We start from the raw sequence: 15,004 nt of genomic DNA, 5'->3' as shown, positions 1-15,004 counted from the left end.
GCTGTACTCAACTCAACCTCGTCGCGTCACTTCTGTGACCAGGTAATGGAAGTAGTCTCATAGCCGCTCCGGCCATCATCGATGTGGTCAACAGTCAAATGTCGCACATATTCAATGAGAATGTAGCGCGTCGGGTCTTCGGCGAGGATACCGATAGTGGTAGCGGTAGTGAAATAGGAATCACAGATGTCGTCAGGAAAGAAGTAGGCCTGCCTGAGACGACTGATATCTCGCAATATATTGAAGGTAGTAGACGTTCTTGGTCCATCACCGAAAGGTCCTCACAGTTGGTGTCTAGATGTTGTAAACAATGCTGCGGAGATTTCGGACATCGATGAAGAAGGAGACAAAGTCGACTGGTCCGAGGACGAGGACGGCGCGGTGACGTACGATGCGCTCAAGAACCAGAAGGCGTTGAAACGGAAACGCGCTGCTGAACAGACACGTCGCGCCCGCGCCGTAATCAGTGCTGGCAGCACAAAGGCATCGTCAAAGAGCATCGTTGGGAGGAAGCCAAAGAGAGTCAAAAGGGAGAGGGTCCTAGCAAATTTAGATGAAACTGACGAGGACGAACTCCTGGACGAGACGCTGCCAGATTACATCAAGCAAAGAAAGACAAAGTTTGAGCAAACTCGTGCCAGGTTAGGAGAGGCTGGCTTGAAGCTGCCGCCAGTCTACGATGACATCGAGTTCTCCGACGATGAACGACTGGAGTCTCTACAAGAGAAGCCCAGGTTCGATCATATCAAGCCCGTGAGACAGTACGAGGATATCACCCTGCCAGCTTCCGCAGGTGTCATACCTGCACCTATCGCGCAATGGCTGCGCGACTATCAAGTCAAGGGCGCCGAATTCCTGCACGAACTCTTCGTGTATCAACGGGGAGGCATCTTAGGCGATGATATGGGTCTCGGAAAGACTATCCAAGTGATCTCATTCCTCACTGCAGCCTTCGGAAAGACTGGCGATGAACGGGACAAGAAGAGAATGCGGAAGGTGCAACGTGAGGGCGGCCAACAGGCCAAAGAGTACCCTAAAATCATTCTCATATGCCCAGGCGGTCTGATGGCAAACTGGCAGGATGAACTTGATCGATGGGGCTATTGGCAAGTAAGTCATTTTCACTTCTTGGGACACCATTAAAGTGCTCCCTGAATACTGATATCCACACCTAGGTTTACGTGTACCATGGCGCGACAGATGTTAGAGAGGCTGCGTTGCAGGCTGCAAAACATGGTCGAGTTGAGATCATGATAACCACCTACGCTACTTACAGGAAAAATCAGAGTGCCATCAACACGATCAACTGGGACTGTGTTATAGCAGACGAATGTCATCAGCTGAAGAGTCGTAGCTCAGAAATTGCCAAGTCTATGAACGAAGTCAATGCCCTATGTCGGATTGGTCTCACTGGAACGGCGATTCAGAACAAGTACGAAGAGCTCTTTACACTCCTGAATTGGAGCAATCCAGGCCATTTTGGTTCATTAGCGACCTGGAAAACTTGTATTGCAGATCCGTTGAAGATGGGGCAGTCTCATGATGCAACTATGCCACAGCTTGCCAAGGCGCGTAAGACGGCGAACTCACTCGTTCATTCTCTCCTCCCACGATTCTTCCTCCGCCGAATGAAGACTCTCATCGCAGACCAGCTCCCGAAGAAGAGTGATCGCGTGGTGTTCTGCCCTCTGACGAAGAAACAGGCGGAAGCTTACTCCAACCTTGTCAATAGCGACTTGGTCGAGTACATACGCACTTCCGCTGACAAGTGCGACTGCAAGTCAGAGAAGAAGCGTGGATGGTGTTGCTACTCGTATGTTCCTGAATTCGGTCCATGGCAGAATGCCGTGTTCCCTTGCATGATGATGCTCCAGAAACTATCGAACCATCTGGCTTTACTTCTACCCACGAGCGCAGATCCTGCCGAGAAACAAGCAAAAGACTTGGAGCATCTCAAAGACGCTCTGCCCAAAGATTGGAAAGAACTGTACCGTCAGCGAGACTCAATCATGAATTATGCATCGCCAACATTTTGTGGTAAATGGAGAGTCTTGAAAGCACTCCTGCAGTACTGGCATGCATCCGGAGACAAGGTGCTCGTGTTCAGCCACAGTGTTCGTCTACTTCGTATGCTCCACCTACTCTTCACGACTACGACTACGTATAATGTCAGCTATCTCGACGGTGCTATGTCGCTCGACGACCGGGCAAAGTAAGTGCAATGGACGAATGCTCGCAGCCACGGGAATTGACGAATTCCAGGGAGGTCAATGACTTTAACGCCGACAAGAACCAATTTGTCTTCCTCATCAGCACAAAGGCAGGCGGTGTCGGTCTCAACATCACATCCGCAAACAAAGTGGTCGTCTTTGATCCGAATTGGAACCCAGCGTAAGCTATTCGAATGCCAAGTGCGATATCATTTGACTTTGTTTAGGTACGATCTTCAAGCGCAAGACAGAGCCTATCGAATAGGTCAGGTTCGAGACGTTGAAGTCTTCCGCCTCATAAGTGCTGGCACTATAGAAGAAATTGTGTATGCACGCCAAATCTACAAGCAACAGCAAGCCAACATCGGCTACAATGCCAGTAACGAGAGACGATACTTCAAAGGTATCCAGGACAAGAAAGACCACAAGGGAGAGATATTTGGGTTGCACAACATGTTCACCTTCAGGGATGGAGCCGTCGTCCTTCGTGATATCGTGAACAAAACGAACGTGGCCGAGGCCAAGGAAGCTGGGGTCCAGGCGGTGGCAATGGATCTTCAAAATGATGCTGAAGATGATGACTTCATCTACGGCGCGGACGGGAAAGAAGGGGCAGCGATGAGCCAGTTGGCAGAGTTGATCCAGAAAGACAAGATTGGTTCGCAGGGGGAGAAGTTCGAGGACAAGAAGCAGCAGCGAAAAGCCGATCCTATCTCAGCAATCCTGGCAGGAGCCGGCGTGGAATACACCCACGAGAACGCCGAGGTCATCGGGTCTTCCAAGGTCGAATCCAAGTTGAGTCGCAATGCTTTGGAAATGCAGAACGATACCGACATGACTCGGAAACGCGCATTTGCAGCCTCGGCGACCCAGCAGGAAGACGACCATGACGATATTGATGACGAACTTGAAGTTATAGGGGAGCGAAGTTTCGCAACTGAGGACGATGAGAAAGAACACTTGAACATCAGATGGAAATACCAGCCTCCTGAGGATGTGCGCATCAGGCAATTCTGCACCATGGCTCAAACCTTTGGATTCAAAGATGCAGTCGAGTTTGCTATCGGGGTCGAAGGCTGGACGCAAGAGCAGCGCCGGAACTGCCTCGAGCGTTTTTATCGTATGCGGAGGAATAAGGTCTTGAATTAGGAGCTTTACGCGTCCATCATTTGGTATTCATTGTATATATCGTTATGAGATACCCCTTCTTGAAGTACCTCCAATAGTGCACAGCATGGCCACCACCTTACTCATACAGTCTACATCCACCCACTCAATCTTGATTCTGTGCCATTTCTTCCATAGCTGTGACCGCATTCTCCAGCTCTCTTATACGCGGGCCAACCCGCCTCTTTACTTCTTCCGCAAGACTAGCATCTGAGCCTTCCGTCGCCGCCTTGTACTTTTCTTGCAGTGATGTGAGGGCTTCGCGTGCCGCTTCCCGGTCGTCCTGGGCGTACACCGACACTTTCTCGGTTTCCTCGGCAGCAATCTCAAACTATACAGTCCACCCATTTAGCATTTGACCGTGATTGAGACGGGAATGGAATTGGGGAGGAATATAAAATACCTCATCTCGGGCGTACGCATACAGCTCTTGTAGCTCGTCCATCTTCTCGTCTACCTCGCTCTTCCCCGTGACAGCCTGTCTGGGTGTGCTGATACTGAACAGTCTTTGTGTTTGCTGGTGATGCTGTACTGGTAGGGCAGTTGGCTGGGGGACATTACGCCCGTGTGCAAGCCGTGTGATTGTTGAAGGTCTCGCACATTGTATGGAGGCTAGTCGGAGTAGTGGTCGGAACATGTTGGCGATGCGTGCTCGGAATACAGCCTTCAGATGCGGCGAGTGGGACTGATGAAGGATGTACAGAGTTGTTGGAGTGGAGAGATTATTGGTGTTGGTTCATGGAAGCTTCAGAAACGGCCTAGACGCCCAGGCCAGGCGAGGGTACCTGAGGCGTCTTGCACGCGCGCCGGGATGACGTCTAGACCCGTGGGGATTTCTCAGCCCTGTGTAGGATCTAGAGTGGACCCTGCGAGCGGCGGCGCCTGAGACTTTATCATCATCTTCATTCCCCCGGTCGACAACATAGTCGCGATGCTCTGCATTACTGCTACGAGACTTATACCGCGATGATTGTGGCTCTACTATTACTACTCATGGCAGCGTCGCTTTACGCCCTACGGCACTACCTCCCCTTGTGGGCGCAACCGAGTAGGAAAGATGAGTCGCAAACCATTTCCGAGCCCAGACATAGAGAGAATGGCCAAACTACCAGCCCGGGACGTGAATCGAGTAAACAAGGAGAAGACATAGCAGACGTTCCACGCATTACAAAACCCGAAACCACACTCCAAGGCCAAGAAACACCCTCTCCGGAAACGACCCCGAAAGCGAACGCCCGATCCGATACATCCATATCAATCCCCTCCTTCTCCCTCGACTCAGGAGATACCTCAGACGACGACGACGACGAAGAAGAAGAAGACAACCTCCCACCACCCTCCTTCCCAGCCCTCAACTCCGCCCAGCGCGCCTCCGCAACACCCCCCTCATTCGCCCTCCCATCAACAAAAGCAAGCCCACGACAGCCCACGCTCACCCACTCAACCCAATCCATGCCACCCCCTCCACGCCCCTTTCCAAAGCCACAAACACACACAAACAAAACAACCTCCCTCCGCATACCCACAACCGGCCCCCTCCCCAACCGCGGCCCCCTCCCCAACCGCAGCCCGGCGCAAGCAAGCAGCAACCTAAACCTCCCCGTCAAACCCCCACCGCCCACCCCCAACGCCCGCCAAAAAGTCCTCCTCGAACCCGGCCACTCGCCCCTCGACTGGGCCAACCTCGTCAAATCAGGCAAGAATCTCTCCGGCGTAAGCACGCTCACGCTCGTCACGCCCGCGCAGCTCAAGCACAACAACGGCCGCAAGGACAGGCCGGCGTGGTCGGTGTGGCAAGGCAAAGTGTACAACATCACGCCCTATCTGCCGTTTCACCCGGGCGGTAAAGGCGAGCTGATGCGGGCGGCGGGGAAAGATGGGACGAGGCTGTTTATGGATGTGCATCCGTGGGTGAATTGGGATAATATGCTGAGTGAGTGTGTGGTGGGCATTTTGGTTGGGGAGAGTGAGGGTGCTCGGGGGCGGGTGGAGGCGAGTTTGGATGATATGGATTGACTGGCTGGCTGGCTGGCTGGCTGGCTGGCTGAAGGAGGGAAGTCCGTTGTGGTTAGAGATATACCCCCGCCAACTCCCCAACCCCACAACTTCTAAATAGACATGTGGATTGGTAGAACGTGGGCATTGTATGCCGTGGTTAGCGAACAGGCGCTTAGTTAGATATCGATCAGTTCGTTACGTTGTACCTGTCTTGGTCCTTGAATACTGCCGGTCAGGGTATATATATATCTCTTGCGATGTAGTCTTGAAAGGTAGCACCCTCCCATAACCTCGAGTCCATCCTCAGACCCCTGGAAGCAGTAAAGAAAGGAAAACCTTTTCACACGAACCCGCTGCTTAGGTTAGTTATCATGTGTAGAAACTCGATGAATCTGTTATTACTAGTTGCGGATATACGAGTAGCCAGCGCTCCGAACATGCACATTCCCGCAAGTCCAGGTACTCCATCTCATATATACCCACCTGTATACGACAAAGCTTTTATGCGATACCATCCACCCAAACACCCAGATTTCCATGCATTTTCGGTAGTCCCAAAACGCCAACACCTCACATAATGGAGTCTCTCCACCACCCGTAACAGCATCCTCACCTGGTGCTATCACTTCCTTGCCTCTCCATATCCACACTCCCACCCAGAGAACTCAAGAAGCTACTCCTGCCCTCCAGCCTCTCCGTATTCGTGTTTGTGTTCACACTTGCGCTGCCGCGCTTATAACTCATGGCGCTGTCTCTCATCGTACCGCCCATGCCGTGCCCGGCGAATGCACTAGAGCTCCCAGTTCCCAGGCCTGGCGGCGGCGTCAGAGTCCTACTGTTACGCTCTTCAGTCCGATTGCGGTGTCTCTCTCGCAGTTTCTTGATCTCGCGCAAACGGTTGCGCCATGGTGAGATGGACTCGCCGCCCTCGCGCACAGCCCAGACAAGGGAGAAGTACGAGGCGTTGAGCGCGATGAGCCGCACGCAGGACGCCAGGTGCCGGCCGGACACAACCTTGGTCACAGAGGCAGGTGAGGTTTCAGGAAAATCTGGGCGCGAAAGAACCTGGATCTTGTAAAAGCGGCGCGAGGCGTCAGGGTCAGATTCAAGTCGACTGTCAACGAAAGATGCACGTGCTTCGGGTGTGATGACAATAACAACGTAGTTGAATGCAGATGCGATGGTGTCGAACTTATAAGGCAGGCCACTGTTGTTGAAGACCACAGTCACATAATCGTTGCCGATATGCGACTTCTTTGCGGTGATGGTTTGGTAATCGGTCGGGTCCGTAGGCATGAGGGTAGCAACGTGGAAGACGATTTCGGTACAACGGTCTCGCCAGATGTACGTGAATTCACCGTGGGTGTCGAACTCGCGGTCGAGGCCTCCAGTGTTAATCGTAGTGCCCTTTAGACGGACCAGCGTGCCAAGGTCGTCGAGGAACGATGTGTAATCGGGTGAGCCAATAACGTTATTAAGGATCTCAGTTTCGTTGGTCTGGCCGTAGCCAACATATACGACTCCGACTTTGAGACTGTCAACAGTGGGATTGCGGTCAAATGTTGTGATCGCTCTGCGGGTTGCATCGTCATCGGGGAGCGAGATAAGTTCGACTCTAATCATATCCGGAGTCGGGTAACTGAAGGGCGATACAATGGTTTGCATTATATCGTCAGGCAAGATACCAACATATGATGACGTGTAGAAAGCTTCTGCCGCCAGACCTGTATTAATGGGAACTTGATGACGAGGTGGTCTCGTAAGATTTGGACGCATTGTGAGGTATCGTGTACCAGAAGCCCTTCTGGTTGTGACTTGAGATGCACCGGTCCTTGCCGCAGTCTCGACTGTCAGCAAGCTGTGGCCAACAATCCAAGTCTTTTTGGATACTTCACCATCCTCCGGTCCGGCGAATGCTGAATCCGGCATCGTTTCATCTCGATCTGAGAATGCGACACGTTGCATGAGGTCAATGGTAACCTGCGCCTGCTCCTCCATCACCTCCTTTCCTTGATTGTCAATGTGTATGAGATTCTTCGTGATCCAAGCCATGTGATTTCGCCTGTCTTGAAGTCTCATGGAGAGAAACCAGAACGCGATAGCTTGATATGCCAGAGCAAGTACATACTGAGGAAGGTCATGAGCAGCAGGAATTTCTTTGGGCTTTGCTTCCTGCTCTGATACGGTCGAGAACTCTTGAAAAGGACCACTGTGGCGCAAGGTTCCATACCCAGAATTGCTATTCCTTAGGGTATTCGAAGACGCCAGATTCTCGCGTTGGTATCGAACGTGTTGCAAATAGCGGAAACTGACGCCAAACACCATCTTGAAATCATCCTCGCGGAAATTCTTATATAATTCTGGCATTCTTGACAGAGCAGTCAGAAACTCAAGAATATGCACAGCAATCTGCTGCTGCGTAACTACTTGGGACATCTTCTGGATGATACTGTCAAGAGTCTTGCTGGTTGATAGAGGAAGCTCATGGCAACATATGGTAATGGCATGAATACACCATTTTGACGTCCGATCCCATGAGCCAATTCCGAAGAGGAACGTCCGGACCAGCTCATCTTCTTCACTTTTTTCAAAGAATTGATGATAGCTGATAAGCACTGTCAGCGTGTAGAACAGGCACACAGCCACGTCAGCCTTCTTCAGTGATGTGTAGCCCGGGGGCTCTTGGAAACTTGTAGCGCGCAACTGCTCACAGAGTACATTCCTGACCATCTTTATCTGGGGAACACAGCCCTTGAACAATGCTCGATTGGTCAACTGTGGGCCAAAATGAACCAGGACGTAGCTATATATCTCCCAATCATCATCACGTTGTATGATGGATATGAGAAGCTCAAGCCAGAGTGCGAGCTTGAGAGTCCGTCTGGCGTCTCGAGCAACCTTTGACTCTGGGTCAATATATGCAAAGACTAGGTGGCTTGCAGATGAACGGGGTTCATCAGGCAGACCCCTTGGACCGGGATACATCCAAAGAGGAGCAATGGGTTTCGCTACACGGCTTGCGACGTTATTCGGCCGCGATGTTTGTCTAGTAAGCGATGAATGCGGACTTGGAGATCCTGCAGCTCTGTATAAGCCCATGGGCGACTCTTCTACTGCTCTGTTATTGCTAGAGTCATCCTCTCTAACCACTGCTGTCTCTGCTGTTCGGCAAAGTACAAAAGCGATATCTTGTCCTTCTGATGATGGACTGATCAGTATCGCATGCCGCGCATCGCTTCGAAGACGAAACAAAAGTTTGAGAGCACTGACTCGAGCGTCAGTCTGACAAGCGGTTGAGCCGGCTATATACAATAGCAAGTCGTAAAGATCTTGAGTCTTCTCTCCAGACGTATTCAGCGTTCTTATAAATATTCTTACGAGGGCCTTCGTCACTGTGTTCGATAGGGACCCCATATGTGTGGTATCTGGCGCCTGCATCGTCGTCCCGGAACTCCAGCTAGTGCTCGAAGACACGTTTGTCAATGGTGCGCTATGGTCGTCAAGAACCTTTCGAAACTGTTCAAGGATATATCTGAACAAGCCTATATCTGAATTTTCGGCCACAGAGACAGCGAAATTTGCCAAGACCTCGAGCACTACGAGATCTCTCTCGGAAGATATGTTGTCAAGGATCAATTTTGCGTACTCTAAAACGGTCCCATCAGCATAGACTCCCTCGATCGTTTCGTAGCTATCGATGAGTAATTCCAGGACCTGGATGCGAAGACGACGCTGTCTCGTCATATCTGTGAAGACTCTCTCCAAAAGGTCTCTGCTTGCGTTCTCCCATTGCGCATTAGAGGGGTGTAGAAGCCTTTCTTCGGCATGCTGACGAACCAAAAACTCCATAGAAGTGTGGTCAAGTAAATGAGCGGATCTCATGAAGAGTTTGAATATGTATTCCCGTTGCACGAAATCTGCGCGCAGGTGAAGGCGCTGGAGATGCACAAATGTACGCATCAGAGACTCTCCAAGCATATCAGGCTCACTGGGAGTCCGTTCTGAGGTAGAAAGAGGTTCCGAGGGGTAAGGGGAAGAAAGTCCCCGGGAGCATAGTATGAGCACTTCAACCAGGTCACTCCAATCATCTTCCTTCAACAATTGCGATGTCAGAAATTGATCAGTCAGTATGAATGAAACTAGTTCCAGGATGTCAGACTCTAGTCTGCGATGTTCCACAATGAGTGATGCCTTGAGGGCGGGAAAAACATCGCTGAGGTAGAGCTTTGGCAACCCATCGGACCCATCAGCTATCAGTAGGCGTTGCACAACTCTTATGGCACCCCTAGAGACGTTCTTCTGTGCACCCTGTGCAATTCTAATGTCTCGAAGAATTTGAAGAAGTGCCGTGACGGCCGAAGGACCAGCGTGTGATTTCAGTAAGTTGCTCAAAGCCCTCCAAGTTAGATCTTGCACGTCTTTCAACTGACGATAAACATCGCAGAACAACTCCAAGCAAGGCCTCAGCGATTCCGCGGGGATCTGGGTGTAGGTTACGAGCATGTCGAACAGCGTCACAGATTTCTCGACGTCCTGAGAGCGAGCAGTCTTACGACAGATCTTAACAATTTGGTGGAGCAGGAGTGCTATGTCCTGTTCGCGGAATATCTTCGAATTGAACCTGACCACGTCAATGACAAACTGAAACATTCGGTCAAGCTCATCGTCCGGCCGATTATCGGCGTTCGTCAGCGGACCATCCTTCCTTTTCCGATTCTCTCTTCGCGTGTCTTTGTCTCGGGCAAAGCAGTCTGTCAAGGAGGTACCGAGAAATTGTGCCACAGATCCCTCGAATGATTCTACATTGCGTCCTCCATGCGTAAGATCGACTAGCGACTGAATCCGCAGGTCGAAGTCGGACTTGGTACGGTTTCGCGCTATGGCCTTGAAAAATATACTTCGTTCTAGCGGTGAAAGCTCGGAGACCTTCACGCAGCTTTGCAGTAATGTGTATCCAGCACGTATTGCTTCCGGGTTACCTCCGAGATCCAGGAGATCGCTCGCGGTTGTCCAAACGAGGAGGACATTGCTAACCGGGTATTTGGCTAGTATTCCGCAGACCTTGTCTACTGCGGCCAGTCGTTCAGGCAATGGTCGCCCAGATCCAAGCTCTTCAAGTAGTGGTGGCAGCTCTGGCGGACCCCCAATAATCTCATTGGCTTGCACCGAATTCCTTACGAGTACCTTTCCATGCTGCTGTGCTATGCTGTCTATTCCGTTATCAAATGTACCAATTTCTCCGTTCCTTGAAGGCTCAGCTTTCGCTTCGAGCGATGACGTGACAGTTTCAGACTGTGTGAGGGCAGTTGGAGTGATTAAGCTGGAGGTGATGGGAGATGGTGAAGGCGTGTTTCCGGGACGCCTTCCGGTTAACGTCCTGAAGGCGCTGAAGAGAGCGGATGAGGGTGATCTCCGATTTGGTTCTGATGGGACGTCATTTGGACCAGAAGACATAAGTCTTACTGTATTAAATGCAAGGGGAGCGATCAGAGGCTTTAGAATAATTTGTCAGTCTTATAGTCACAGCGCACAAGTTCGACTCACGAAATATACGGCTATGGCAAGCGCGGTTTATTCTCCACACAGCTCCAGTACTTCGGAAGCTGAACAGGAAGCGGACACATTCAAGACTGAACGCAATGGCATGAGGATGAAGCCTTGGGACGTATATACCTTGCGGAGGTGCTGCGGAGGTGCGGCGGAGACGCTTGCGATGGATGAAGGCCCGGGCAGAGACAGCTATATATCGACCGGGTGGGCACCGTTGGGCAGGCCTGAAAACGAGCTCTATCAAGCGGCGACGGTCAGGCGCAACAAAGCGCAGCACAGGCTGGCGTGGATGGTCGATCAGTGGTTTCACCTTGTTTGCAGGGATTGTGGTCAGGCTGTTGAAGGAGAGCTGTCAAGGAGGGTCCGCCAAGAGTTCAACTTCAACCCCAGAAGGTTGCGACCACTGGTTGCGCTAAGGCCATCTGAACCACTACTCACCCACTTTTTACATCAAGCTTCACTCTACGAGGCGCCCCAAAGTACACTTCCACCCTTCCTTTCTTCCCTCCCTCTTCCTCATATACTGATTCCAGTTCGACGATATGGATCCTCAACCTATCGCCCAGCTTCTCCAGCTCAGCTTGGATCCGAAGCAGCACAAGCAAGGTACAACCCCACCAATATTTGTTTACATGTGCCATAAAGCTTTGCCTATATCGGCCCAATCAAGCTGACGCTTGGTACTCCTGCGTCCTATGTAGACTCTGCTAATCCAGAGAGCACGAGTTGAATCCCGACTGACCACTGGTGTAGCCGAAGCTTCGATCAAGCAAAAAGAAAGCGAGCCGGCATTCTCGCTGGCTCTTCTTCAGATCGTAGCATCTGACTCCTTTCCTCTCCAGAGCCGCCTGGCAAGCTCGTTATACTTCAAAAACTTTGTGAAGCGCAACTGGACGGTCCGTAGTAACCTTGTATAATAAACAAAAAGCATACAGATTCGCTGACAGAAGTGGGCACAGGATGTAGACGGAAACTATAAACTTCCTGAAGATGAAGTTGTCGCAATCAAGAGAGAGCTCATTGGGTTGATGGTATCTGTGCCATCAGCAATGCAAACGCAGCTTGGAGAGGCAATTAGTGTCATCGCAGATAGCGACTTCTGGGAACGATGGGATACCCTTGTAGACGTATGTGAGAACACAAGCTTGCGATAACATGACTGACGAGAAGGAGGATCTTGTGTCGCGCCTCACCCCGGACAACACCATAGTCAACAATGGTGTGCTTCAAGTCGGGCATTCCATCTTCAAACGCTGGCGACCGCTCTTTGTTTCGGATGGACTATTCACAGAGATTAATCACGTACTCGGAAAATTCGCGACACCTTTCCTTACACTATTAGCGGTAATACGATCCTTTCATTTGGTCTTACCCAATGACTGACTTATGTAGAATACCGACAGATTGATCACTGAGAATCAAAGCAACAAAGACGTCCTTCAACAACTCTTCACCACATTGAATTTGCAAATGAAGCTTCTGTTCGACCTCTCGTGTCAAGATCTACCTCCTGCTTTCGAAGAGAATCTTCCTGCCATTGTAGGACTGCTCCATAAGTACCTCACGTACGACAATCCTATTCTCCACACCGACGACGAGGCCGAATCAGGCATTCTGGAGTTCGTCAAGTCAGGCATATTCGAGGTCCTTACGCTATATGTCCTAAAGTTCGAGGAAGACTTCCATACATATCTCGGGCAGTTTGTCCAAAGCTCATGGCATCTTCTGACGAATGTGGGCACGGAGACGAAATATGACATACTGGTCAGCAAAGCATTGCAATTCCTGACGTCCATCACACGGATCAAGTCTCACGCCGAGGCTTTCAACAGTGAGGGCACACTTGGTGAAGTTGTCGAAAAAGTCATCTTGCCCAATTTATCGCTGCGCGAATCAGATATTGAGCTTTTCGAAGACGAGCCAATCGAGTTCATTCGACGAGATCTGGAGGGATCGGATAACGACACACGCAGACGTGCGGCTACAGATTTCCTTCGACAGCTTATGGAGCAGTTCGAACTTCTCGTAACTCAGGTCGTGACGAAGTATATCAATCATTATCTGTCCGATTTCTCCTCGAGCCCCAAGAGCAATTGGAAGTCGAAAGACACTGCAATCTACCTGTTCTCGTCTATAGCAGCAAAGGGTCAGATCACTGCGGCCGAAGGTGTCAAATCTGTCAACACGTAAGTCCACTGTTTCGTATGCGTTCAAGGAATCTAGTCTAACTCTATTTAGCAACGTAAATGTACTCCAATTCTTCTCCACTAACATTGCAGAGGACTTGACGTCCGATGACACCCACCCAATCTTGACTGTGGATGCTATCAAGTTCGTTTATACATTCCGAAGCCAGATCTCGCGAGAAAATTGGCAACAAGCCTTTCCCCTACTGGTCAAGCACTTGGGCTCTTCCAATTATGTCGTCTACACATATGCCGCAATCGCGGTGGAACGAGTGCTCCATCTTGCTGCAGAAGACATGCAGCCCGTCATAGCGAGATCTGATATCACACCACTAGCCAAGGACCTTCTACAGCACCTCTTTACACTTATTCAGAAGGATTCCGCACCAGAGAAACTTCAAGAGAATGAGTTCTTGATGAGATGTGTTATGAGAGTGCTGATATCCATTAAGGACGGCGTGCTCCCAATCTGCGACATGGTCGTGCGGAATTTCGTCAATATCACCAAAGTCATCAGGCATAACCCCAGTAACCCGCGGTTCTACTACTTTCACTTCGAAGCTATTGGGGCTTTGATCCGGTTCGCAGCACCCTCGCAACCCGATGTGCTTGAGAATGCTATATATGAGCCATTCGCAGCCATCATCCAAACTGATGTCCAGGAGTTCGTGCCTTACGTCATTCAGATATTTGCCGCTCTTCTTGAGGCCAATCCTACCCGCCCACTTTCAGACTTCTACAGGAGCCTCTTGGAGCCGATCTTAATGCCGAACTTCTGGGAATCCAAAGGCAATGCTCCCGCTTTGGTTCGACTATTGACAGCCATGATACCGCGAGCTGCAGACGACATTCTGAAGAACAATCAGCTCGAACCGATCCTGGTCATATACCAGAGCCTTATCTCCAAGAAAGCCACTGATTCGCAGGCGTTTGAGCTCATCGAATGTGTTCTTGGAACATTCCCGTCAGCTGCATTGGAGAACTATTTGGTCTCGATTGTGCAACTCATGCTACAGAGACTGTCGGGTTCGAAGACGGAATCTTTAACACAGCGCTTTATACGATTCTTCCACTTCATCTCTGCCAAGGATGATCGAGGTCTGGGTACCGACTTCTTTATCCAATTGACAGACAAGATACAGCACGAGTAAGTCTATACTATTCGCCACAGAAGAATTATCAATAACCTTCGTAGTGTCTTCAAACAATTGTATCTCTCCATCATCCTTCCAGACACTCAGAAGCTGTCTCGTCCGTACGACCGGAAGACTGCCGTCGTGTCATTCACCAAAATCCTGGCAAACTCAGAGGCATTCATTACCAGGTAAGGAAACGCAGTCAGCATCGACTGATCCCTAAATGCTAACGCAACCAGATATCCCAAGGGCTGGGCATTGACATGCGAAGCACTTCTCAAATTGCTCATCAATCCACCGGTTCCACCAAAGGCCGACGATATGATTCCTGACCAAGATACAGACGACGTTGGATTCGGAGTCGGCTTTACCCCTCTGAGTACATGTCGCAGACCCCCTGTCGATCCGTATCCTGAAATTTCAGACATTAAGTCATGGGTTGGAATTACGCTGAAAGATGCGGACGCTCGGCATGGTGGACGCATCAGCAAATGTGTTCAGGAACGACTATCAGAACAAGCACGTGAGACGCTTGTGGCGTATATGAGCGGTTGAGAGGCCTTGAGAAGCAGCTGATTGATCTAAATGAGTTGAAATTCCGCCTGACAGGTGTAGACGCATGCATGAGAATAAAGGAATACCCTGTAAATTCACAGTCGACGTGACTGATGTGTAAGTATATTGGTAAGATTTCGTCTTCACGATTATAGAAGTCCGGGCGTGAGAATCATATACGGGCGCGATCGAACTATCGCCC

At 50.5% G+C, this 15,004-nt stretch overlaps 5 protein-coding genes across 5 annotated transcripts; 3 read left to right on the top strand and 2 right to left on the bottom strand.

The window, feature by feature from the left end:
- The first annotated feature begins 6 nt into the window (after positions 1 to 6).
- Positions 7 to 3,534, top strand: EJ05DRAFT_122949 (uncharacterized protein). The gene is made up of 5 exons (XM_033739086.1): positions 7 to 246; positions 299 to 1,110; positions 1,176 to 2,212; positions 2,263 to 2,391; positions 2,438 to 3,534. Exons 1-5 carry the CDS (start codon positions 99 to 101, stop codon positions 3,357 to 3,359), a joined length of 3,048 nt encoding a protein of 1,015 aa, XP_033597568.1. The 5' UTR covers positions 7 to 98; the 3' UTR covers positions 3,360 to 3,534.
- EJ05DRAFT_478922 (uncharacterized protein) lies at positions 3,347 to 4,148 on the bottom strand. Its single transcript, XM_033744561.1, has 2 exons — positions 3,781 to 4,148; positions 3,347 to 3,708 (listed from the first exon to the last, which is right to left on the bottom strand). The coding sequence occupies exons 1-2, from the start codon at positions 3,820 to 3,822 to the stop codon at positions 3,484 to 3,486; spliced, it is 267 nt and encodes an 88-aa protein (XP_033597567.1). The 5' UTR covers positions 3,823 to 4,148; the 3' UTR covers positions 3,347 to 3,483.
- Positions 4,149 to 4,285: 137 nt separating this feature from the next.
- On the top strand, positions 4,286 to 5,805 carry EJ05DRAFT_478921 (uncharacterized protein). Its single transcript, XM_033744560.1, has one exon. It carries the CDS (start codon positions 4,371 to 4,373, stop codon positions 5,391 to 5,393), a length of 1,023 nt encoding a protein of 340 aa, XP_033597566.1. The 5' UTR covers positions 4,286 to 4,370; the 3' UTR covers positions 5,394 to 5,805.
- Positions 5,756 to 11,255, bottom strand: EJ05DRAFT_513429 (uncharacterized protein). The gene is made up of 2 exons (XM_033748434.1): positions 10,920 to 11,255; positions 5,756 to 10,868 (listed from the first exon to the last, which is right to left on the bottom strand). The coding sequence occupies exon 2, from the start codon at positions 10,827 to 10,829 to the stop codon at positions 5,985 to 5,987; it is 4,845 nt and encodes a 1,614-aa protein (XP_033597565.1). The 5' UTR covers positions 10,830 to 10,868; positions 10,920 to 11,255; the 3' UTR covers positions 5,756 to 5,984.
- A 212-nt stretch (positions 11,256 to 11,467) lies between these two features.
- On the top strand, positions 11,468 to 14,802 carry EJ05DRAFT_442784 (chromosome segregation protein-like protein Cse1; the record flags this gene model as incomplete). The annotated part of the gene is made up of 8 exons (XM_033742052.1): positions 11,468 to 11,531; positions 11,679 to 11,821; positions 11,885 to 12,052; positions 12,099 to 12,269; positions 12,318 to 13,111; positions 13,164 to 14,258; positions 14,307 to 14,435; positions 14,487 to 14,802. 8 exons carry the CDS (start codon positions 11,468 to 11,470, stop codon positions 14,800 to 14,802), a joined length of 2,880 nt encoding a protein of 959 aa, XP_033597564.1.
- Between the last annotated feature and the right edge of the window lie 202 nt (positions 14,803 to 15,004).

This window comes from Pseudovirgaria hyperparasitica (genome assembly GCF_010093815.1).
Source record: "Pseudovirgaria hyperparasitica strain CBS 121739 unplaced genomic scaffold EJ05scaffold_14, whole genome shotgun sequence".
Classification (NCBI taxonomy): Eukaryota; Fungi; Ascomycota; class Dothideomycetes; order Acrospermales; family Acrospermaceae; genus Pseudovirgaria; species Pseudovirgaria hyperparasitica.
This window is presented reverse-complemented; position numbering and strand designations above follow the sequence as displayed.

Excerpts from the sequence above, each read along its gene's own strand:
- EJ05DRAFT_122949 (XM_033739086.1), top strand. The coding sequence starts at position 99 with ATGTCGCACATATTCAATGAGAATGTAGCGCGTCGGGTCTTCGGCGAG. Across the intron at positions 2,213-2,262 it reads TCGCTCGACGACCGGGCAAA|GGAGGTCAATGACTTTAACG; the intron begins GTAAGTGCAATG and ends GACGAATTCCAG. Across the intron at positions 2,392-2,437 it reads GATCCGAATTGGAACCCAGC|GTACGATCTTCAAGCGCAAG; the intron begins GTAAGCTATTCG and ends GACTTTGTTTAG.
- EJ05DRAFT_513429 (XM_033748434.1), bottom strand. The coding sequence starts at position 10,829 with ATGTCTTCTGGTCCAAATGACGTCCCATCAGAACCAAATCGGAGATCA.
- EJ05DRAFT_478921 (XM_033744560.1), top strand. The coding sequence starts at position 4,371 with ATGGCAGCGTCGCTTTACGCCCTACGGCACTACCTCCCCTTGTGGGCG.
- EJ05DRAFT_478922 (XM_033744561.1), bottom strand. The coding sequence starts at position 3,822 with ATGGACGAGCTACAAGAGCTGTATGCGTACGCCCGAGATGAG. Across the intron at positions 3,709-3,780 it reads ATGCGTACGCCCGAGATGAG|TTTGAGATTGCTGCCGAGGA; the intron begins GTATTTTATATT and ends TGGACTGTATAG.